Source organism: Schistocerca nitens, chromosome 4 (assembly GCF_023898315.1).
Source record: "Schistocerca nitens isolate TAMUIC-IGC-003100 chromosome 4, iqSchNite1.1, whole genome shotgun sequence".
Classification (NCBI taxonomy): Eukaryota; Metazoa; Arthropoda; class Insecta; order Orthoptera; family Acrididae; genus Schistocerca; species Schistocerca nitens.
In genome coordinates, this window is record NC_064617.1 from 302,024,904 (window position 1) to 302,050,299 (window position 25,396).

Genomic DNA, 25,396 nt, shown 5'->3' on the forward strand with positions numbered 1-25,396 from the left:
ACAGGCAGCTTCTCATTTTTATTGGTACATTTTTTAATATGCAGTCTCCCATGGTGGTTCTCACTGTTGTCTTCTCTGAGGGGCCCCTTAAGCATCTGTGTGTTATTGGAAACCCCATGATGTGCTTGCTATGACATAAAAGCTTCTGCTGGTGAACTCCAACTGCTGCACACCACCCAGTGAGTACCTCAAACAAATAACAATACAATACAAACAAATATCTACACTAAACATGGCATAACCTATGCAAAAAATGTGGACCTGTTTATTATTTGAAATCTATTTTTTAGTGTGACATTAGCAAATGATTCAATTACTCATTTATATATGACAGTGAAGATACATCTTGAACAAATGAGGGAAGTATCCTAACTTTAACTGTGCAGAAATTCTGTAACCTCATATATGCAGCCCCATATAAATGAGTAAGTGTGTTACTATTCCTTAAATAATACTAACTCAGACAATAGAAACTCCAGGCTGGAATATCAACTTATCATGAAGATGATACATTAAGTTGCAGCCAGGCACAGTTAAGACACTTACACATTCGCTTTCAGCCAGCTTTCATCAGTAAAAGAAAAAGAAAAGAAAAAACACACACACACACACAACGGCCATCTCTTGCAGCTTGGACCAGAAAACCAACTCAAACGTTCATATATGTTAGTACACCCCCCCCCCCCACACACACACACACATTGGGCCATGAAAAAACACGCATAAAAGATATGGAAATGCACAAACTTTTGGAGCCAGTGGCTCTTCTTTCTGGCAGAAAGGTTGAAGGGAAATGGAGAGGGGTGAAGAAAAAGGATTGGTGAGGCTTAGAATTGCAAAAAAGTCACTCAGAACCGCAGGTCAGGCTCGCAGAATGGAATGAGGAGAGACTGATTGTTGGTGCCTATACCAGAATAGATTTGAAAACCTGAGAACTGGCAGAGATTACTAAAAATGTCATGCAAGAGTCACTAAGAGCAGAAAGCTAAGTGCATTACACATGGTATACTGTTGAGGGGGTGGAAAAAAATAGGTTGGAAAATAAAAGGTATAAAAAATAAAATGACTTGAGGAAATGGATAGTTACTGAAAATAAATACTGAGACCACACGAACAAATGTAAATTAGGCCAGGTTGGTGGCAAGAACCCAGTACATGTTGTAACATCTATGGAGTCCTGAGAAACTGGTGTTAGGAGAGAGAATCCAGATGGCACTTTTGGTCAGACAGATGCAAAAGTCATGACTGTTATGTTGTAGAATATGCTCTGCAACCAGATATTGAGTGTTACCAGTATAGTCTTCTGTCTATGCCCATTCATCTTAACTGATAACTTAATAGTAGTAATCCCAAAGTATGAGGCCAAACAGTGTTCACATAACAGTGGTGTGTTGTTTCACTGGTGGCTCCCTCTTTAGTAGTATATATTTTATCAGTTAAAGGGTTGGTATGTGTTGTGGTAGGAGGTTGTATTGAACAAGTCTTACAGCAGGGATGGTCATAGGGCTAGGAGCCACAGGTAGGGAAATGGATGCAGAAGGAACATGGGGTCTGACCAGGACATTGTGGAGATCGGAGTGGCAGGAGAGGGTCGTGAAAAGCAACTCTAGGCGTGGTGGCCACAATATGGACATCATTTCAGGTCATAAGTATAGGAAGTCATAGCCTTGTTGAAATTTAAAGTATTGAAGATTAATGTATTGAAGGCTAGGGTAATACTGAGTGATAAGAGGTGCATTCCTAAGTTTTTTTTGGAGAGATCAGCAGTATCAGGATTGGATGCAATGGCCTGGGAAATCTGACATTGCACAAGGCTTGTGCATAATTACAAAGAGGGATAAAAAATAAAAACAAAAAATAACTAATTACTTAGATGTTAGGTTTAGGTGAGGATGGTGGTTTGTTGCTGTAAAGTACCTGCATCTGAAGAAATACATTTGCATCAAATTTCGAGGTTGTATGGGAGGGAATTTTTGACATGAAAGGGATGACAACTGTCAGAATGTAAGTATTGCAGTTTGTTTGTAGTTTTAATGTGAACAGAAGCGTGTAGCTGACCTTCAGTGAAGATGAGGTGGTCAGCGTCAAAGAAAAAGGCACGAGTTTCAGTATAGGACCACATGAAATTTAAGTGGGAGAATGTATCCAGAGATTACAAATATTTCAACAGGACAGCCTCACCGTAAGTCAATATGCCGACAAGTGTTATCAATGTAGCTAATCCAGATCGGGGGCTGAAGGCTTATGGATTGCAGGAAAGTCCCCTCCAAGCAAACCATGAAAATTGTAGTGTAGGAAGGAGCCATCTTGGGTCCCTGGCTGTTCTGTTGCTCTGTTTCTATGTCTGCCACTCAAAGATAATGTAGCCATTCATAAGTATTAAGTCAATTAAAGTGAGCAGGAAGTATGTCACAGCTTTGGAATCAGGTAGGTACGTGGTGAGCTAATGTACAGCAGCAGACTGGCCACATCCATGAGGAATGTAGGTATATAGAGGAAGTTTGGTATCAGTGGTGACAAGCAAGATGTGTGATGTCAGTGGGATGGCACAGATTTCTGATGACCTAGGAATTGGTTAGTGCCTTTAATGCAGTAGGGGAATCTTTGTACTATATATTGCAGGCACTGATCAACCAAGGCAGACATACATTCAGTGTGTGCTTTGAAGCCAGCAACTATAGGACAGCAAGGGGTGATTGGGATTGTGGATCATAGTAAGAGGGTAAAAGGTGGTGAGAGTGAATGATTTGGGTGGAGCAGGAAGTTTATGGATTGAATTGTTAGTCGTAGTGGGGGACTGATGTTTTAAGGAGGGAATGTAGGTCATTTTGTACCACAGAGGTGGGATCTTGATGGCAGATTCTACATCTACATTCATACTCCGCAAGCCACCCAACGGTGTGTGGCGGAGGGCACTTTACGTGCCACTGTCATTACCTCCCTTTCCTGTTCCAGTCGCGTATGGTTCGCGGGAAGAACGACTGTCTGAAAGCCTCCGTGCGCGCTCTAATCTCTCTAATTTTACATTCGTGATCTCCTCGGGAGGTATAAGTAGGGGGAAGCAATATACTCGATACCTCATCCAGAAACGCACCCTCTCGAAACCTGGCGAGCAAGCTACACCGCGATGCAGAGCGCCTCTCTTGCAGAGTCTGCCACTTGAGTTTATTAAACATCTCCGTAACGCTATCACGGTTACCAAATAACCCTGTTTGTAGAAGTGTCAGAATGCTGGCATAGTCCCTCACTTACATACTTCAATCAGTCATGTGCCACAGTGATAAATTCCTTGTCCACTGGGAGGTTAATGATGGAGTCATTAGTGTTTATGGAATGAATTGCCTGGAATTCTGCAGAGGGCAGCTTAGGATCAAGTTGTTGGGAGCCGAGAATGGGTGGTGAAGCAACAATGGATGTTAGGAATTCTTGTTAAGTTTGTAAAAGGTGATTTTGAGTCAGTGGTGGTGGTTCAATCTGAGATCTTGGTGGAGCTGTTAAAGGCAGGTTTCAGTGTTAGGTTTTCTGTTGGAAAGGTTTTGAGGTTTGGTTGCAAAGTTCTATTTCCTGTTGAAAAGACATATGAGGGAAACAGATCAAGAGTACTGCCATTGAACTGTGATGGAACCTTTATATGCCAAACTTTTCATGGGTCACTTGGAGGGGCTTTGCTAGGATTTGTAAGCCTTCAGCCCCTTGCTTGGTTTAAATAAGACCTGGCGAGACAGTTCTCCATGAGCACTCTAGCTGCGCTCCTGTCTACCACTGTAAGAACAGCAGCGAGTGGCACTGAGGGACTGAGGGTTAAAGAGTAACAGGAAGAGGAAGGCTGAGCCAGACACCACTAGAGCAAAGCTATTTCCATGTCAGACACCAAGCAGTTTGCTGACAGTACTGCTTGTGTTATATTTATATACTGCATTAGGAGTACTATGGTGTCTATGCACATGTCCGAAAAATAAAATGTGGAGAAACCACATTGGTCAGTGCTGAAAAGGAATTTCCTTTGTGTATCATTTAAAGGCTCTGTAAAGTGCTTAATACACTAATGCATTATTATGGTCTGTAAACACACTTATTGAAACATCATTACAACACTCCACAAAGGTGATATGGCACACTTTTTTTTCTGCTGAGTGACAGTATGTGCTGTCTGAGCTGAAGATGGCCATTAGGGACAAAACTAAGTTAAGGGTAAGTAGAGCAGTGACAAAATCTTTTATGGTTGACATCACCAATTATTTGAATTCATTAAGTGTCGTAATGTATGGGAAAGACTCATTTGATAACAGAGATAGCAAACAAGATTGGTGCTATCAAACAAAAAGTAATCCTGTGGGAAAATCAGCTTCGAGATTATGAGATTATGGTACGTAACATTTTCTGTAGCTCAAGACAATCATTTGTGGGCAAGACATGACTGACTATATTTGGCTAACTGAAACATTTTGTCATGAGTTCTCAAAGATATTCCAAAACATTGCATGACTGAAGACAAATTTCAGTTTATTTGGGAGACCATTCTTGCTTTTGACTGCTAATGTACCTCATTACTTCCAACTTGACCTGATAGACATACAGTGTAGCACCCAGCTCAACAACCTGTTTGTCTAATCCAATAATTTAAGGATGTGTATAAAATGTTACCCCGAGAGCACAGAGAAGCCACTAAAGCTATTTTAATGCTTGGCTGTGAACATGTAATAGACACTAAAATCCCTGACACAGCAATATTGCTCTCCTTTGTGTAGAAAGTATGTACATTTGCATCCCTGTTAATGAAACCATAAAAATAATTGAAGAAAACCTGAAAACACACAACCAGCTACCTCATGAACACACGGATGAAACCATAAAATCATTACAGTTAATAACACAACAAAATTATTTAGAATTCAATCAAGAATACTACATACAAGAAGAAGGTTTACCCATAGGTTCACCTATCTCAGGAACATTAGCCAACATTTTCATGAATCACATAGAAAAATTAAATATTTGAGGAAATAATAACAAAGAAAAGCTACAACGTCATCAACTGGTAGAGATACATGGATGATATAATATGCATGGTAGATGAACCTAAAAACAGAATACAGCAACTACACAAAGACATAAATACTGTACACAAAAACATAAAATTCACAATAGAAGAAGAACAAGAAAACACACTCAACTTTTTGACATATCCATAAGAAAAGACAATAATAAACACACATCTGACATATACAGAAAACCCACAACAAATGACATTATCTTAAATGAAACTTCAAACCACCCACAGAACCACAAACAAGCAGCAATCAGATACATGTTAAACAGGATGAACAGGATCACCCTAAACATTTCTAATTACAAGAAAGAGTTAGCCATTATAGAACAAATAACATTAAAAATGGACACAAATAAACAATGGTAGACAAACTAAACAAAAAATACAGAGACAAATAATGAAAAAAACTAACCAAATCACACTAACTCGTACAACTTGCACTACAACAAAAAAATGGCATACAATGACCTACCACAACAAATCCACTCATAAAATAGGAAACATATTAAAAAAAAACAAGGCATTAACATTGCTTACAAAACCTACAATTCCATACAAAAGTACAACCCAAAACTAAAATCAAAACCAGACAGATACCACGAATATGGTATTTATCAGCTCAGTTGCAGAGATTGTGGGAAGATATACACTGGAATGACTGGCAGGACATTTGACACAAGATATAAAGAACACATCCGAGCATTCAAATATGGTACAACTCATTCAACATTTGCGGGTCATCTAAAAGAACAACACCGTAGACCAAGCAATATTGAAAATGATATGAATGTCATAAAAATCAGTAAAGACAGACACCACCTCCCTTTCCAAGAGAATTTCCACATACAAAAAGCATTAACACAAAATAAACAGTTGCTCAATGACCAGATAAATATTAGAAACTAGACTCTATATAGAATAACTGATGAAATTATATGAAAAAGAAAAGCCTTTTCCATCCTTCACCCCCTACCACTCTCCCACAACCCCCCCTCCGCCCCCCCCCCAACTCAATTTCAATTCACTTATCACTCCTCACTTTCTCCTCTAACTCATACTCCATCACACTACCATATACTTATGTCCACTGATCATAGTTTTCTCCTCCCCTAAAAAAATATATTGCGTTTTCTTTGCCAAGTGTTGGATGTGTCTTGATCGATGTGTGGCTGTGTTAGATGATACGGGTGCTTGCCATGTAGTGTTTTCTTTTTCCAATTTACTTTCTTCGTATCTGTTGATGTTATGTGATCTAAAGGGTTGTAGAAGTGGTTATGAAATTGCAGTGGTGTGGCAGATGTATTTATATGAGTGATTGCTTTGTGTATTTTGCTAGTTTCTGCTCGTTCTATAAAGAATTTTCTTAAAATGTCTACCTGTTCATAATGTAGGTTTTTTGTGTTGATAAATCCCCTTCCTTCTTCCTTTCTGCTTAATGTGAATCTTTCTGTTGCTGAATGTATGTGATGTGTTCTATATTTGTGGCATTGTGATCGTGAAAGTGTATTGAGTGCTTCTAGGTCTGTGTTACTCCATTTCAATACTCCAAATAAGTAGGTCAGTATTGGTATAGCATAAGTATTTATAGCTTTTGTCTTGTTTCTTGCTGTCAATTCTGTTTTCAGTATTTTTGCTAGTCGTTGTCTATATTTTTCTTTTAGTTCTTCTGTGATATTTGCATTATCTATTCCTATTTTTTGTCTGTATCCTAGATATTTATAGGCATCTGTTTTTTCCATCACCTGTGTGCAGTCGCTGTGGTTATCCAATATGTAATCTTGTTGTTTAGTGTGTTTTCCCTTGACTATGCTATTTTTCTTACATTTGTCTGTTCCAAAAGCCACATTTATATCGTTGCCGAATACTTCTGTTCATCATCATCATCTTGGACAGTTTCCAGCCACTGGCTGGGTTTGTCGGGAACACAAGCCTCTCCATCGTGTTCTGTCTTTCCACCATTCCCCCTCTTCCACCTTCGTCCAGTTCTCTCCTCTTCTCGTCACACATTCCTTCACTCCCTTCACCCATCTATCTCTTGGTCTTCCTTTGGGCCTCTTCCCCTCCAGTTGCAGATCAAACATCCTCTTTGGAATTCTTCCCTCATCCATTCTCTTCATGTGTCCATACCACTGCAGTCTTGATTTTTCTATCCTGTCCTGTACTGGTTCCTCCTTTAGTCTTTCCCTCACATACACATTTCGCAATCTGTCTCGTCTTGCTACACTCAACCTGCTCCTCTGGAACTTCATTTCACTAGCCTGTATTCTACTTTTGTCGCTTTTGTGCATTACCCATGTCTCACTTCCGTATGTCAATATGGGGACAAAGTAGGTTCGGTATGTAATTCCCTTGGATTTCTGTGGCACCTCCTTGCTCCAAATAAGCCCCCTAATGCATTTGTAGAACTGCCCTGCTTTTCTGCACCTTTCATTTATTTCCATTGCGTTTCCCCCCTTACTTTCAATCATGCTTCCCAGGTACTTGAAGTTCTCTACCACTTGTAGTTTTTCCCCTCCACAAGTTATATCCACATTTGGCCTATTCTTCTTCCTTGTTGTGACAATTATTTCACTTTTCCTTGCAGGGAAATGCATTCCATATTGTGCTGCCGTTGCCTCCCATACATCTAACTGCTCTTGCACCTCCTTCTCGCAATTTCCCCATAACATCAGGTCATCGGCAAAAAGCACTGCTTTCATTTTATGATCTCCAATTGCATCTGATACTTGCTGTAGGATTTCATCCATAACAATAATAAACAATAAAGGCGAAAGTGCACTTCCCTGTCGCAGCCCATTTTCCAGCTTGAACCATGCAGTACGTTCCCTCCCCACTTTCACACAACTCTCACTTCCCTCATACATTTTTCTGACTTTTCGTGTTATCTCTTCATCTATCCCTTTTGCGTTCAGCACATCCCAGAGCTTGTCCCTACAGATACTGTCATTCGCCTTCTCAATATCTAAAAAGGCCATGATTAAGTCCTTCCCGTACTCATAGTGCCTTTCCTGCAGTTGCCTTACCGCAAATATGAGGTCCATTGTTGATCTTCCTGGTCTGAAACCGTACTGCTCCTCTTGCAATCTACTTTCAATACTGCTTCTTATTCTCTTCTCCAGGATCTTTTCATAGATTTTTCCACAGTGGCATAGCAGGGTGATTCCTCTGTAGTTCTCACATCTCCTTTTATCCCCTTTCTTGAAGATCGGGACTATAATTCCTTTCTTCCAATCCTCAGGAATTCTGTTCTCCTTCCACACCACCCTCAGCACTCTGTATAGCCACTGGGTTCCTACTACTCCTGCTGCTCATATCATATCCACTGTTACTTCATCCCAACCTGGTGCCTTGCCCCCTTTCATCCTCTTTATGGCTCCTTCCACTTCATTCCAAGTTTGATCATCAATTTCCCCACTATTATAATCGTCGGCTGCCTTAGGCTCTCCATCGCTGTTAGTTACCCGCTTGGCGGCATTCAACAGATCTTCAAAGTACTCCTTCCAAATCTTTTTGAGCTCATGCATTTCCTCCACAACGCTTCCATTATTATCCATGATCCTCAGGCACTCGCTTCTGTCGTTCCTCTTATTTCTTACCATGGTGTAAAGTACTTTTTTATTCCCTTCACTGTCCTCTTCTAACATTCTTGTCCATTTTTCCATCCACTTCTTCTTCTCCGCCCTTACTATGGTCTGTGCCGCTTTCTTGCTTTCCTTATATTTTACCCTAGCTTCCTCTGTTCGGGTCTGGAACCATTCTCTGAAGGCTTTGTTCTTTCGAAGTACTGCCTCTTAACATATGCTGTTCCACCATGGGGTTTCCTTACTTCTCCTCTTTGTGCTAGTTCTTCCGCACACAGTCTCAGCTGCCTCAACTAGAGCCCTCTTAAAATCTCCCCATTCTTCTTCCACTGTTCTCTGATCTTCCTTTGGCAGCTTCTTCCTGATCAGTGTCTGGTACTGGGTCCTCCATTCATCCTCTTTCAGCATTCATGTCTTCAACCTTTTCTCCTGTATATCTGTTGCCCTCCTATCTTTTTTCTCTCTCAGGGTGGCTACCAACAGCCGATGGTCACTGTCTAAGGCCTCAGATGGAATGACCTTAACATCTGTGAGGCTGCTCATCATCTGCCTATCCACTAGTACATAGTCTACTACTGAAGTTTGGGACCAGTCTCCACTGTACCAAATTATTTTGTGGCTACTTCTCTTCTTGTACCAGGAATTTGCGATCGCCAGCCCATTCCTCTTGCAGAATTCCAGCAACAATTTTCCTTCTCTATTTCGGTTCCCCCAGCCCTCTGGTCCCATTATCTCCTTGAACCCTTTCCTGTCTGTATACTTCTGTTATCTTTAGTAATTGGTTGAGTTGTTGATTTGTTGCTGCCAGTAGTTTTAGATCATCCATGCATAGCAAATGTGTGATTTTGTGTGGGTATGTTCCAGTAATATTATATCCATAATTTGTATTATTTAGCATGTTGGATAGTGGGTTCAGAGCAAGGCAGAACCAGAAAGGACTTAATGAGTCTCCTTGGTATATTCCACGCTTAATCTGTATTGGCCGTGATGTGATATTATTTGAATTTGTTTGGATATTAAGTGTGGTTTTCCAATTTTTCATTACTATGTTTAGGAACTGTATCAATTTAGGATCTACTTTGTATATTTCCAATATTTGTAGTAACCATGAGTGGGGTACACTATCAAAAGCTTTTTGGTAATCAATGTATGCGTAGTGTAGCGACCTTTGTTTAGTTTTAGCTTGATATGTCACCTCTGCATCTATTATCAGTTGCTCTTTACATCCTCGTGCTCCTTTGCAGCAGCCTGTTTGTTCTTCATTTATAATTTTGTTCTGTGTTGTATGTGTCATTAATTTCTGTGTAATGACTGAAGTTAATATTTTTTATATTGTTGGTAGGCATGTTATGGGGCGATATTTTGCTGGGTTTCGTGTGCCTGCTTGATCTTTAGGTTTCAGATAAGTTATTCCTTGTGTAAGTGTATCAGGGACTGTGTATGGGTCTGCAATGTAATTGTTAAATAATTTAGTTAGATGTGAATGTGTTGAGGTGAACTTATTTAGCCAGAAATTTGCTATTTTATCATTTCCAGGGGCTTTCCAATTGTGCGTAGAATTAATTGCTTGGGTGACTTCATGTAGCAAAATTATTATTATTATTATTATTATTATTATTATTATTATTATTTCTTTCCTTTCTCAGACGTTATGTCTGGTTAAAAATGGAAAGTGACGCGGACCTTGATCAAGTGTGACTTCCTTTTAACTGTACGGTATATGTTACATTGCATTTAGGAACTTTCGGGTAATTGAACATGTATCAATAATTACAGATTTCTGTAGTTGTATATATACGTTTGGATGTAGCTGTATTGCGTTGATGTACTGGTGGATATGTATGGTATGACTCCTGTAATTGATAGTGTAATTGGTATAGAGTCAACTTCATCCTGATGCTACATGTCCTTGACTTCCTCAGCCAGTTGGATGTATTTTTCAATTTTTTCTCCTGTTTTCTTCTGTATATTTGTTGTATTGGGTATGGATATTTCGATTAGTTGTGTTAATTTCTTGCAATGAGTCTGCAATGTAACTGTTAAATAATGTCATATGTCTGCTTGTGTCTGTATATGTGCGGATGGATATGTGTATGTGTGCGAGTGTATACCTGTCTCTTTTTCCCACCAAGGTAAGTCTTTCCGCTCCTGGGATTGGAATGACTCCTTACCCTCTCCCTTAAAACCCACATCCTTTCGTCTTTCCCTCTCCTTCCCTCTTTCCTGATGAAGCAACTGTGGGTTGCGAAAGCTTGAAATTTGTGTGTGTGTTTGTGTTTGTTATTGTCTCTATCAACGTACCAACGCTTTCGTTTGGTAAGTTACAGAATCTTTGTTTTTGGATATGTTACATAACTTAGTTAGATGTGAATGTGTTGAGGTAAACTTCTTTAGCCAGAAATTTGCTATTTTATCTTTTCCAGGGGCTTTCCAATTGTGCGTAGAATTAATTACTCGTGTGACTTCATGTTGCAAAATTATCACTTCAGGCATTTGTGGTATCATCTTGTATGTGTCTGTTTCTGCTTGTATCCACCGTGCATGTCTGTTATGTTGTACTGGGTTTGACCATATGTTGCTCCAGAAGTGTTCCATGTCTGTTATGTTTGGTGGATTGTCTATTTTAATGTGTGTGTTATCTATTGTCTGGTAAAATTTCTTTTGGTTTGTGTTGAATGGTTTTTTTTTTTTTTTTACCTTCTATTTTCTCTTTTTTTTGTATCTTCTAAGTCGTTTGGCCAGTGCTTGTAATTTCTGCTTCTTTTCATCAAATTGCTCTATTGCTTCTTCTTGTGAGATTTTACCTAACCTTTGTTGTTTTTTGTCTGATATTTCATTTCTTATAAATTGTGTTAGCTGCCCAATGTCTTTTCTCAGTTTTTCTATTCTGATCTGTAGCCTGTGTTGCCATGCTGGTTTTGTGGGTTTCTTCTGTGTGTTGGTTGGTTCTGATCTCTGCCTAGTGTGTATATTTATTGTAGTGAGTGCTCCTATACAAACCAGTAGTTGTAACTCTTCCATAGTTGTGTTTTCATTTATTTTGTTGTGTATGATTGTGTTGATAGTTTTTATTGTTGTTTCGACTTGTGGGTTATTTGGTGGTCTATGCAAGAATGGTCTAATGTCTGTATTTGTGTCTTTGTGTTCTGTATATGTCAGCTGAAATTTTTCTTCTATTTCTAACATGTGTGTCACTTCGTGTTCTATTTGTGCTTGTTCTGGTGGCTGTCTTAAGATTTCGTTTTCCTCTGATTGTTTAACTGATGCGTATTGTTCTTTGTTTGTTTGCTCTGGGATGTTTGAGTACATCACTGTATTTTTTTCTTCTTCTGATTACACATTATTTTGTTCCAGTATTTGTTGTACTTGTTGTTTGATGTTTTCTAATTCTGACTGGGCTATCCTGTTATTTTTTTATTATTACACGGATCTGATCAGCTAGTCGTTGTTCTGTTAAAAATTTTAATTCTGGGTATCTGGTAATAAATGTTGTGTATACTTGTGATCTGTATCCAGTTGTGTTGGTTCCTAGGTTTGTTGCTTGGTAATAACAGAACATGAGGTGTCGATTACCTTCACCTGACCATCTCATCCTCTGTCTTTGTTTTCCTTCTAGGGTGGTTGCAGGAAGCATATCCTGCAAAACACCTATATTTGGATTTAAATCATTTTCCAGTTGGCTAGCAGTGTCGTTACCATTGTAGGTGGGCATAGGGTTCAAGCGTCGTCCCCGACCATGATGGCACTTGTCCGAGGCTTCTTTAGTTCTGTCCTGAACCAACTAATCACACTAAAAGGGGGGTTAGCCCTATTAGTGGTTTGTTCTTTTTGTCGCCTTTTATGACTGGCAGAACATACCGGAGGCCTATTCTTTTCCTGGGCCTCCACAGGTTTTATTATTATTTTTACTACTATTATTATTATTGAAGAAAAATCATTGCAAAGAACAAAATTAAGAAAAAAATAAATGTTTGGGTAATGAAATGGACCAGATTAAAAACATTTTGAGAATGTCATCAGCTAGTTTTGAGCGTCTCTTGTCTATTGTAAAATCAAATATACAGAAACAGTAGACAAAAATGCAGCAAGCTATACCTCCAAGAGATGGCCTTTTAATTACTCATAGATTTTTGCAAACAGTTCTGATATTTATTAGTTTCATTACAGATGTAATTCATTTATGTTTATGATACATTTAAAAAATCTACTAAAATTGAAAGGCATATGTACTGCTGTTCTAGTTCCCCTTCTGGTGAAACAAAATAATCTGTAAATTAATTTTGAACGTCCTTGGCTGTGGTGGTCAATTTTGTGGGTTTAGGAGTTCCAGTGGTATACAACCTCTGACAATAAAGTTTGGTGGAATAGACCTGTAACGTTAATGTAGATGAACTATGAACTACAGTTACCTTACTGTCCTTCGAAATAGTCACCTCTCATTACTATGCACTGCTGAGCTCTGCGATACATGTCCTAGAAACTTTGTACGAAGTCGTCCTTTGGGATGGTGTTCAAAAGCTGCATCACGTTTCGTTGGATATCAGGAATATCGTCAAATCTCTTTCCTTTCAAAGTGAGGTTTAGTCGAGGGAATAGGAAGTAGTCGGGAGGATTTAGATCTGGCGAGTATGGTGGATGTTCAAGTTGCACCACCCCCTTTTTTTGCCAGGAACTGTTTGATGATATTGGCTGTGTGTGGGTGAGCAGTTTCATGAACAAAAAACCAGGAACCTTGTTGTGCATACTGGGGTCGTACCCTGCATAGACATTGCATGAAAAGGGTCAAATTTGGAACATGCCGTGCAGCATTCTACATCGTTCCCTCAGTTAGAAATTCCTTGTGGATAATGCCTTGACTATCAAAAAAGGTGATGAGCATCATTTTGATGCTTGGTGTTTTGGCTTTGATCTTTTTCCGACAAGGTGATGTCAGAGAATTCCATTCCATGCTTAGCCATTTCATTTCAGTGCCGTACTGGAGACACCAGGTTTCATCCTCAGTGACAATACGGTTCAAGAAATCGGGTATTGCATCCATCGTTTTGATAAAATCCTGTGAAGCCTCTAAATGTGTCTGTTTCTGATCATCAATCAAGTGATGTGACACAAGACAACAACATTACTTTGCTCTTCCCTAACTCCTGAGTAAGGATTCGTTGCACAGTTTCACGTTTCATCTGCAGTTCATGCACACAGTTCATCGATGATCGTGTGTGATTAATGTGCTCACTTTCTGAATGTTTTCATCACTGATGGCAGTCACTGGTTGTCTGCTACAGGGATTGAACCACTTGTACACATACTTCATGGACAGTGCTTGATCTCCATAAACATGTACCAGCATTGCATGTGTTTCTTTCGGTGTCTTGCCAAGCTTAAAACAAAACTTTAAATTGATCCTTTGCTCATTCATTGTCCTGTTCTCAGTTCAGAACCAACTCACTAAACAAGCAGTTCGTCCAACAGGTCTGACATGAAACACATATGATGCTCAACTGAACTATGGTGAGGGCATGTTATTAACTCAGGCTTTTACGCAGGGCCCACCTGCCTTTGTGCCTCTCCTTTCCAATACTGACATTTTGGTACCAATATTGCAAACACAGAATTTTTGCAAATTTGAGAAAAACTTTCAGCAACTGGCAAGTTCTCCAAGTACTTGCAACGAGATGTTGGAAACTGTTTCCACTAACTTGTGGGTGCTACTTCTGCAAATTGATGAAACTTGTGAAAGTTGACTTGCTGGGAGTGTTTCCACATCAAATAACTTGCAGAAATAGCTTCCACAAGCAACTTTTGGAAGCTTCCTTGCTTGTGGACATGCACTTTAAACTTCCTTCCACCTTAAAGTGCCACAGTTTTCCAGTTTTTGTATCAGTAGTTCATGGGAAGTGGTGTCGCATCCTTAAGAGCGACCCGAAACATTGCAGTTACAACCTTTATTCTTTATTTTATTTATTTATTTAAACTGTTGACTATATAAAATATTCTGTCATATTGGTAGTTGCTGATTCTGTAGATTTACCCTTTCTGAAACAGTACCATGATGTTAGAAGAATGTAATGTTTGTCTAGATAAACAACTAATCTGTTATGCATGTAGAGTTGCCAGTTATCTTCCAGTAACATGGTGGAATAATTTGTGACAGTTGCTCAGTTTTGGTCCTCTTGTGCCACAACAGCATTTACTATTGCTATATCACTCTTGTCTCATTTTTATCTTTTCATGCTTGAACAGTTAGTAGCTTATCTGGCATGTCTTATATAGTATGTCACATTTCTATTCTTTTGTGATAATGCCATTTTCTTCCACACCCCAAATCACAATACTATTCTGATATCAACGAAAAGATTGTATATCATTGCCATTAGTGTTCATAGTTGCTGTTGTCAAAAATATTGGCCAGTTTGTAAGCTGAATTCAGATGTGCAAGCACACTTCCATGACATTAAATATGTGAATAATCCTCAGTTGTAAATCACACAACTATAAATTATTCTCACATCAGTTCATAATTTTTTATTATTTGTCTCTTAATTTTAAAATCCGTATAACAGTCTTACCCATTTTTGATATCAGGTATGATGCAGAACGAACTGTCATGTACCCATCACCTGAAAAAGTATTGGAGTTTGCAAGTAGCCAGGAGACCCCAAGTGGCACAGAAGGGGAGAACATGGCTAGTGCTGAAATACCAGGCATGCAACCAATGGTGTTCCTGGAACAACTAAGACAGGCTGCTGAAAGAGATCCATTGCATGAATTGCATGAACAGGAGCGCAAAATAATTTGGAGTCTTCGATACGATTGCCTTGCACATTTTCCACAGCTGCTCCCAAAATTACTTGACTGCGTCGAATGGAATGATCACAGAGAGGTGAGTAATTCCTTTACTTAGGTAATTCTTTATCCTAATAAGTTAGCCACATTGGTAGCTGCTCCAAATGGAAGACTTGCTTTGTTGTTGTCCTACAATTTTTGCTGTTTTGAGTGTGGTAAACTGACACTACTATTTGAAACACGAATACAGATTGTTACTAATTCGTCTTATCTATTAACGGAATCCCTGCATTTTACATATTAATTTACATATATAAGATGATTTGCGGCTTTTCCTTTGTGAGAAATTATGTCTCAGATATTTACCTATTTATTCATTCTAGTCCACTCTCTTGATAACTCTCTGTCTCCTGAATGTTGAATCGAATTTATAATGTCTGTCATATGACCTTTCCTTGTTTCTTTTTGTTTCTGCTACTATTCCTCTAACATCTAGAGAGCTACCAATATGCTGTTCCGAATGCACTTACCCAATGGCATCTTTTTCCACTCTCTGTCAGATGTTCCTATAGTGTTGCAGAAAAACAACCGTAAGTTTTTAGTATACAGTTTGTTTCATATGCTGGTATAACTGTTATTACAGTGATATAAATTAATAGAGGGAAACATTCCACGTGGGAAAAATATATCTAAAAACAAAGATGATGTGACTTACCAAACGAAAGCACTGGCACGTCGATAGACACACAAACAAATACAAACATACACACAAAATTCAAGCTTTCGCAACAAACTGTTGCCTCATCAGGAAAGAGGGAAGGAGAGGGAAAGACGAAAGGATGTGGATGGATATGTGTGTGTGTGCGAGTGTATACCCGTCCTTTTTTCCCCCTAAGGTAAGTCTTTCCGCTCCCGGCATTGGAATGACTCCTTACCCTCTCCCTTAAAACCCACATCCTTTCGTCTTTCCCTCTCCTTCCCTCTTTCCTGATGAGGCAACAGTTTGTTGCGAAAGCTTGAATTTTGTGTGTATGTTTGTATTTGTTTGTGTGTCTATCGACGTGCCAGCGCTTTCGTTTGGTAAGTCACATCATCTTTGTTTTTAGATATGTTATTACAGTGACTAACACAAGAAGTCTGTAAACAATAGCAACAATAACAACAACAGCTATTATGAATTTTAGTAGGCCCTATTACTGCCACCTCCACAACCACCACCTCAGTTTTATAACAGCAACTGATAGCTGTAGCAGACCTCAAATTATTAGCGTAAGACCCAAAAATATGCAACCACTGGAGACAGTGAAAATTTTAGGATTATCTGGTGAAAAATTTGCAACAAAGTCGTAGAGTTGCACACATTCCTAAAAACAGTGTAATTGATGGTCAAAAATGTTGGAGTTGGCGGTCGTGTGTGCGTGAGGTGTGCCTGCCTGCCTGCTTTCTTGCTCTTTTGTGTGTGTGTGTGTGTGTGGGTGGGTGGGTGGGTGTGGGTGTGCGTGTGTGTGTGCGCGCGCGCGCGTAGTAAGTAGCAATCTGTCTTTTTCCTACATTGTTTGAATAATAGTAAATATAGAAAGTTGGCTAAAACCTGAGATTGAGAGCAGTGAGACTTGTTGGGCAAAAGTAAATATATATTGAAAAGATAGGCTAATTGGAAGTGGAGGTGTTGTATTAATCACAATGGACAAGGAACTCAAATCCATAGAGATAAAAATTGAAGCTGAATGCCAGATTGTTTCAGCAAAGTACACTTTAGCATGCTATCACTATCACAGTCATACTATCAGTATTATGAGAAGGAAAGTTGCTACTCACCATATAGCGGATAAACTGATTCGCAGATAGGCACAACAAAAAGACTTTCACACTTAAAGCTTTTGGCCAGTGGTCTTCGCAGTGTGATTACAGTTACCTGAGACTACAGTCGTGCGTGCGAGTTGCTTTTGTGTGTGTGTGTGTGTGTGTGCACACGTGCGCGCATATTTGTCTATTGTAGACGAAGGCCACTGGCCGAAAGCTCTAAGTGTGAAAGTCTTTTTGTTGTGCCTATCTGTGACTCAGCATCTCCGCTGTATGGTGAGTAGCAGTTGTTGGTACAGGATCTCCAATGGTATGACCCTGTTTCCAAAATAGATGTAGAGGTTTTTAGTTGTATAATATGCATTACTGAATGATAGATTGCTACTCAACATATAGTGGATGTGGTGAGTCACAGTCAGACACAACAAAAATCTACTAACTCCGTAAGTGTTTTGTCAGAAGGACTTCTTCCAAAATAGACAACATACACACACACATGTTCGCACAAATGCAGCTCACACACATGACCACTGTCTCTGGCTGCTGCAGCCAGGTCCAAAGTCTTTTTGTTGTGCCTGAGTATGACAGCGATTACACTATGTGGTGAGTAGCAATCTATCCTTTTCATAATATTCTCATTATTCCATTGTGGATTTTCCATTGTTTGAATTATTAAATGAAATATTATAAGCTGTTCACTGCATTTTTCGACATTTTATTAGAAATCTTTTCACACATTCCAAAACACAGCACCATACACCATCATGATCTACACACTGAAACTTCAGAAACATGTGTCTATCACCGTTCACTTTCTCTCTCCAGGAGCACAACTCCAGAGGTAACACAGTTCATAAGATATCGATCACATCGCAAACAAAAGCAACTTATGCATCTTTCACTTACATCTTATTTTTTTAGTACTTCAGATTGTTTCAATACTGACAATAATAATCACAATAATAATAGCTAATGTACCGAGTTACATAAATATGCAAAATATGTATGACAATTTTGAAATTACGTCATTTGAGCAAAAATATCTTACATACATATATGTTTTGTATTGATACCTATGCAAATGTTATGATGATAATATTTGCATTACAAAATTAATAGAGATGTAAAAATGTTGTTGTATGAAAAGTTTTGTTGGATTGTGATGTGAGTTAAGTAAGTGTATCATGTTCCTTAGAAAATAATGATAGTGTCCCAATGATGAGTTTTGTTACAAGATGGACACAGCATATTTCCCTGCTCACCACCACCACCACCACCACAATCAGACATATGCACACGGCAACATAGCTTGCTTGCTTTGTGTCTTAAGCAGTATCTCTGTTAAGACATCATTTGCGGCAAAACTTCTCAAGCAAAGACTGAACAGAGAGAAAGATGTAAGGATTGGGTTAGACTTTTTCTTCATTTATTGATTGACTGATTTGTTTGTTGTTCAGCACTCTCTTAAGTCTAACCAGGCATTCTACATATTTCACATTACATTCATTACAATACGCATGCTATAAGTTATATCATATTTACAGTATCATACAGCATTTAGAAATTACAATCGTCCAGAAAGAAATGAAAGCCCAATTTACATTAGTAGAAGTGCAACAATAAAGGCAAATTACATTATGGTATATGGTGCTTTTTTGAAATTGTGCCTGTTATTGATGGTACACTAAGTGGCTATTCCCTCAGTTTTTTTGTTGCACCTTATAATACATTTATAGAAAGAAAATCATGCTATGAATAATGGTGCTGCAGTAAAACTAAGCTATCACACAGCTCTTAAAATAGCAGTAGCAGTGCATCCTTTCACCAATGGAGAATTTGTTAAAAATACTTTGTAAATACGAGAACAATTTTGAAACAGTTCCTCTTTCAAAGTTTGCAAATGTAGTGAAGAAATGGTGAACAATGAAGGAGCGCATTTGAAATACGGGAAAAAGGTTTAGTGTTTTCGTCTTTGGCTTGGACAGAACGATAGATGTAACTGGTGTTGCTCAACTTGATGCATTTGCGAGATGTATTGATGCCAAGTTTGCAGGTGAACACTCCAACTGGAACAGCGTACTCTACTGTGTTGCACTGAGTGATGTGGCTCAATGGTAAGGCACTGGACTCACTTTTGGGACGAAGGCAATTCAAATCCCTTTTCAGCCACTGAGATTTGAGTGTTCTGTTGTTTTTCTAAATCACATAAGGCAAATACTGGGATGATTTCTTTCAAAAGGATGCAGACAGTTTTCTCCCCCAACCTTAGGTTGTGCTCCACCTCTAACACCTGTCACTGACAGGACATTAAATTATAATCTTCCTTCCTTTTCTGTAATAATGAATAATAATGAATAATTTCCAGTGCCATTAAGTTTAAATGTTGTTTTGATGCAAAGGGAAAGGACGCGTGTGTTTGTTGATAATCCTCATCTTTAGAAAAAGGGTTCTTGTAATGGTGCAGTGTTACATGATATCTCAAAAATGCTATATTAATTCTTACCCAGAAATAGATAAGTTGCCATATTTCATTACTTGTCTAAAAGAAGCTTGCATTCCATGATGTCTTAGATTGGGCACATTTCTTTGAGAATGTCTATCGTCTCACTGGCGCATTTCTTTGTGAAATTCTATCATATCACTGAAACTTTGTAACACACTGTAAATTCCAGTGTGGAATACAAATAATGGAAAAATTAAGGTAATCACTCCTTGTATAGTTGAGCACTTGAGAGGCACCTAAATAAGATTTAAAGCTGAACTTTTGAATAATTTTCTGTTTTAAAGATAAGTAACTAAAGTGCGCACGCGCACACACACACACACACACACACACACACACACACACACACACACACACACACACACACACTACTACTACTACTACTACTACTACTGCTCTACTACTTTGCCCCAACTCTGATGGCTGGAAGGCAGCGAGACAGCAAGGAATGTGACACCTTTGAGCCCACTGTGGCGCACATAGGGGAAGATTCATGTGGTACAAATGAAGAGAAATAATTGAATGTCAGTAGTTATGCAGAAAATGGAAGGGGTGTAAAACGGAGGAAGAAAACATGTAGGTGTAGGTTATTGGTACATGTAAGTGTAGGTGAGTGGAGTGGAGTGGGAGGTGTGGGGATAGGTTTGGCCGTGGATGTCGTTTAATGATGGCCTAAGATATGAGGTATATTGGGAGGACTGTGGAGTTCCATTTTGGGAGAGGTGGGAGTTATTTTGGGAAAGATGTTCATTATTTCAGGGCACAATGAAAGGTAGTTGAAACCCTGGCAGAGGGTGTTGTAAAATTGTTCCAGTCTCAGGTGATACTGGCTAATGAATGGGATGCATCCTTGCAGCTGGTTTGCATGTGTAACAAAACTGTACTTTTTACTGGTGGGGTGAGAGATTGAGGTTGTTGCAAAAATTGCAACATTAAAAGAGATTATTTGATTTAGACAATAAATCTCAAAAGTTTGTCGTTACAATTGTCTTCCATAGACATCAAGACTGCGTGATCATGGAAGTATCTTTTGATCACTTTGACCTCCACCACTTGAAGATAACTTTGAGACAAATGCTAATGTTTACTGCTATAACAGTTTCCAAACATTACACGTTAGTAATTTGTTCTCCAGTGGCACGTGCATGGTTCACTTCATTGTTCACACACATCTTAGTTCGGTGTAACTCGGAGTAATCTGGTTCCTGCTGCTGCTGCTGCTGCTGCTGCTGGACCCGTCATTATCCAGCTCCATTTCATCTGCTAACTGAATCAAGTTATGTGAATTCCATGACATAATCCAGGTACCAAGTCATTTTATAGTGGTTCATTTATGACAAACTGCACCACTTCTTAGTGGAAGCCCACTTCAATAACAGGCTACATAGTCACAATACTGTATTACAACAATTAGATTATTGCACAGACCTGCGATACAGTGGTTTCGGCTCAAAACTGTCTCCAACTGACCTCCTCTGAGCCTTGTGCTCCTATGAAAACAACAAAACTACAGTCCAAGTTTATAAAATTAACAATTAAAAGTTTAACATTAATATGAGTTTCTATCCACAAAACCTTGCTTAATTTTATGCTGAAACTGGCATGTGCAGTAAAGATTTTTACGTAGGATATACATCATATTTTATAAAATAATGAAAAACAACAATGCCAACGTAATTTTTCTTAATTATGGCTTCATTACTGAGAGCAAAATACTGCGAACATATATTTGACAAACATTACACACAGGTAAACAAATGAAATAATAAATTTTATGAGATATAATGTATTAGGTGAAATCACTTATTAGATACAATTGTAATCACAGAACTTTCAGTGAATTGTCTCTTCGGAGAGTATATCGTTAGAGCATTGAAACATGAATGTAAACATGGGGTTGTTTTATTTCACAGGGACAGTTGAAGAATTAGAGATCTGTTTGTGGCCTAGGTTTGGAATGAATTGTCAGTCTGTGCTGGCCTTACAGTGCACTTGACAAAGAATTTCTTATGACTGCAGATGCATTGTCCACATGTGGCCAGACTGTATGGGGGAAACGAAAATGTAATGAAAAGTAATAAGTTTGATAATATCAGATGAGCAATAGTAAACCAGAAGTAGTAACTCCTTGCCACATAGGTCATACTCCTGTGGAAGACCTAGTTGTAAGACCTGTCCAATACACCCTTTGCATCCTACTCCACTTCAATCACAGGCTTATATTGTCAGATGCCGGGCCATGTATGAAAGCAGTTATGTTACATACCAGCTCTGCTGCAATGTATGCTCCGCATTTTATATGGATATAATCACCAATGAGTTGTACATCCAAATGAATGGCCATCCTGAACAGTCGCCAATAGCAGATAGAAGTGGTAGAACACATTCCTGAACACAAAATGCTCAATTTCAATGGATGATTCATTACCTGAGTCAACTGCATCTCTTCACCAACACCAGCTTGTTGTAATTATGTAAATGAGAAATGTCTTTGCAAGAAATCCTTTAATATTATAATTCTCATGGCCTTAATCTCTCCCTGCCCCACACCCATCTCCAACACTGCTCCATATCACTAACTTTACTCTTCTTATACTCACACTGTCTTCCCTGCAGTCTCTCTTTCCTCTTCTTTGTCTCCCCCTGCCAATCCTGTTCTTCAGGTCACGTCTGAAGTTGCCAGTGTAATCTTCCCCCCTGTCCCCTCCTCTTTCTCTTTCACTCTCCTGCTCTCTTTCCCTCTCCTTCTCTCCCTCTCTCCCTTTCTGTTTCCCTCTTCCTCCCTCCCTACCGCCCCTTCTCCACTCTCACCCCCACCTCCACCCCACCCCCACATGATCACCCCTTTCTGTTATAAATGTGACACGGGTGTATAGGTAATATGAATGGTTATGTGTATACTCATAATTATATCCCTGTGAAATATTCACGAGTTTTTGTCATGTAAAAACCCGTATAAATAATTTGTTCACTTATTTTCAGGTTTCAGAAGTGACTGCACTTTTGAGAAGGTGGCCGAAGCTATCAGTGGAAAAAGCACTTGAGCTGCTTGACTATGCATATGCGGATCAAGCAGTTCGTAGTTTTGCTGTACAGTGTCTTAAAAGTGTTAGGTAATTATAACTTAATTTATATTGGCTTTATGTCTCTTACTACATGAGGAAGGCTATTGCATGTTTTAGAAACGAAGGAAAAAAAGAGAACCAAAAGTAAAGGAAAAAGTAACACTCACCTTAGATAGAAAACATTGAATGGATACAAAGTTTCCATTATTGCTCAAATTCCTTCTAGTGTACTTAAAATTGGATTTCACCTCTAGAATTCCACAATGTGGTCGAGAGGTTCTGGTATCTCTTGTCAACACAGTATATGGTATCTTGTGGAGTTCTTTCGAGTTTTGCTCCAAGAGGCTTCCTTGACTTTTTACACAGTTCTTTATTAGTCTTATACCAGTGTTGGACCATGTGGCGCTTAATTATTCCCTGTAACGGGTTATCTGGCATGGTAAGGTCTGGGTTGTTTTAGTTGCCATTCCAAAATGGGCTGGAGATGCTGAATCACACCCAATCCAGTGGCCTTGAAATTATTTATCAAGGAACTGACAAACATAAAAAGAAAAACTGTGCTGGAGTTTTGTCAATGACTTCCTTGTCTTTGAGCCGACACATGATCCATGATTTCCTTGTCTTTGAACCGAGGTTTAACCACATTTGCAACATGTCCAAATAAGAATTTCTGTTCACGTACCCTAAAATAAATGTGGTTCCAAAAGATACTGTGATGTCATTCTGGCCCGTATTATTACATGGGAAGGGTTCCTTTCCAATTCTACCATGTAATAGGGATGTTCCTTAAACAAGAAAACCACAGTCCACCTGTGTGAACTGCGATATATTGCACATTCATCAGAAACTACTCTAGAGCAGGGCTTATCAACCTGTGGTCTGCGGACCCCTTAAGGGTCCGCCGGCTCTTTCTAGGGGGTCCGCGGCCACCTTTCACCAAATCGTGTAAAATAATGAGTAAAATTATTGAATAAAAGTGTGAGAATCAAATTTAACACTTTTTTTGTGTGTGTGAAAAGCATGTGTACTTTTACTTCAGGTCGTATCCCCAAGCAGCCTTTGCGGTTCGTAAATGAGAACGTATACACAGGTTAGTGCCAGAGAATGCGGCTTCTCTGATCGACTGTTCCCGGCTCGCGGCGCTAGATGCGCTGAAACATTTTACGCATGCGCGGAACGAGCTTTGTCGACCAATCACAGCGCTCAAGGCACGTATGCGGTCCCAGGCATAATTAAATGTTAAACTTGCTTTGTCAGTGCACTACCTATTTCATAAGTCGATTTTTGATCAGTTTATTACTTCTAACATGGATCGGTGGCTGAAGACGGGATCATTGAAGAAGGGTGCAGTTTCTCCATCGCCTTCACAACAAGGGAAGTTTCCAGTTGAAATGAATGAGGAGGGAGGACGACCAAAGGAAGACTTTACATACATTTGAACATTTTTCTTTGGATTTCACGAAAAATCACACACACACACACACACACACACACACACACACACACACACGACTGTTACGAAATATGCATGCTCCTTACACAACAGTAGCCAAATAGTGGAAGTGAACAGACCATAAGCGGCAGCTTGTCAACAGCGAACAGTTTGGACGTGACGTTGATTGCTCTTGGAGGAAGACAGCTCCATCGTGTGAAATTTCAATTACCAAGTAATTTTAATCAGGCTATAGTGTGTTGAAGAAAGTTAGTAAATCCACTAGTAAGTGTCTGGATGTGCTCTTGACTGACTAGGTGTCCGCCATGGATTTTCGACTGAAGAAGGGGTCCGCCAGCTGAAAAGGTTGGGAAGCCCTGCTCTAGAGCAAGACGCACAGCAATCTTGCAATCCTGAAACAAAACAATAAAAAGCACCGCATTATTCAACAAACCTTTGCTGTGAAGACAGCTTTGTTAGCCTAACACAGCACTGTTCTGACCTGTTGATCATAAACTGCAAATATATTGACATGCATTCTGGTCATGCTCTGGTTTTGACAAAGTGGTTTTCTTTATAATGTTGATCCACAAGCTCTCTGGTTTGAAACTGTCAGTAGGATAATTTTCTGACCACTATTTCACGTCAGCCCAGGCTGAAGTGTTGGGAGAATGCTCTTCTGTTGCAGTTATAAGTTTATTGCTCATAAAAAACATGTTGATAATGAAATTATAGGTCTTACCTTACCAGTTCATGGCATTAATTGAAACTGGTAGCGATGGCCAACAAGTCTTTTTCCATCACTATGATCCCTACACTGCCTGAGCAGTGTTCCCTCAGAATGAGAAGTTACCTCTGCTACTGACTGTAATTAACTTTCAGGGTCTTTAAAGTTTTGTGATTTGCCCTAGTGATTTTTTAAAGTTATTCCATGCCCTTTTTGTTCCATAAATATAAAGTTAGTATAGTTTTCATAATGATTATACATAAAAATTTATCATAATTTTTTATTTGTTTCAGTGATGAAGACCTCTCATTGTACCTGCTTCAGCTTGTCCAGGCACTGAAACATGAAGCTTATTTGTACTGTGATCTTGTAGAGTTCCTGTTACGCCGTGCTCTGATGAACCAGAAAATAGGTCACTATCTTTTCTGGCATCTCAGGTAACGATGAGACTATAT

At 39.1% G+C, this 25,396-nt stretch overlaps 1 protein-coding gene across 1 annotated transcript in view; it reads left to right on the forward strand.

Moving 5' to 3' along the window:
- The window catches only part of LOC126251332 (phosphatidylinositol 4,5-bisphosphate 3-kinase catalytic subunit delta isoform), a 176,004-nt gene that overhangs the window by 80,297 nt on the left and 70,311 nt on the right, over window positions 1–25,396 (forward strand). Inside the window, exons 9-11 of the mRNA XM_049951676.1 lie at window positions 15,211–15,508; window positions 22,700–22,830; window positions 25,235–25,378. Of these exons, the coding sequence (XP_049807633.1) occupies window positions 15,211–15,508; window positions 22,700–22,830; window positions 25,235–25,378 (573 nt within the window). The remainder of the gene's footprint in view (window positions 1–15,210; window positions 15,509–22,699; window positions 22,831–25,234; window positions 25,379–25,396) is intronic.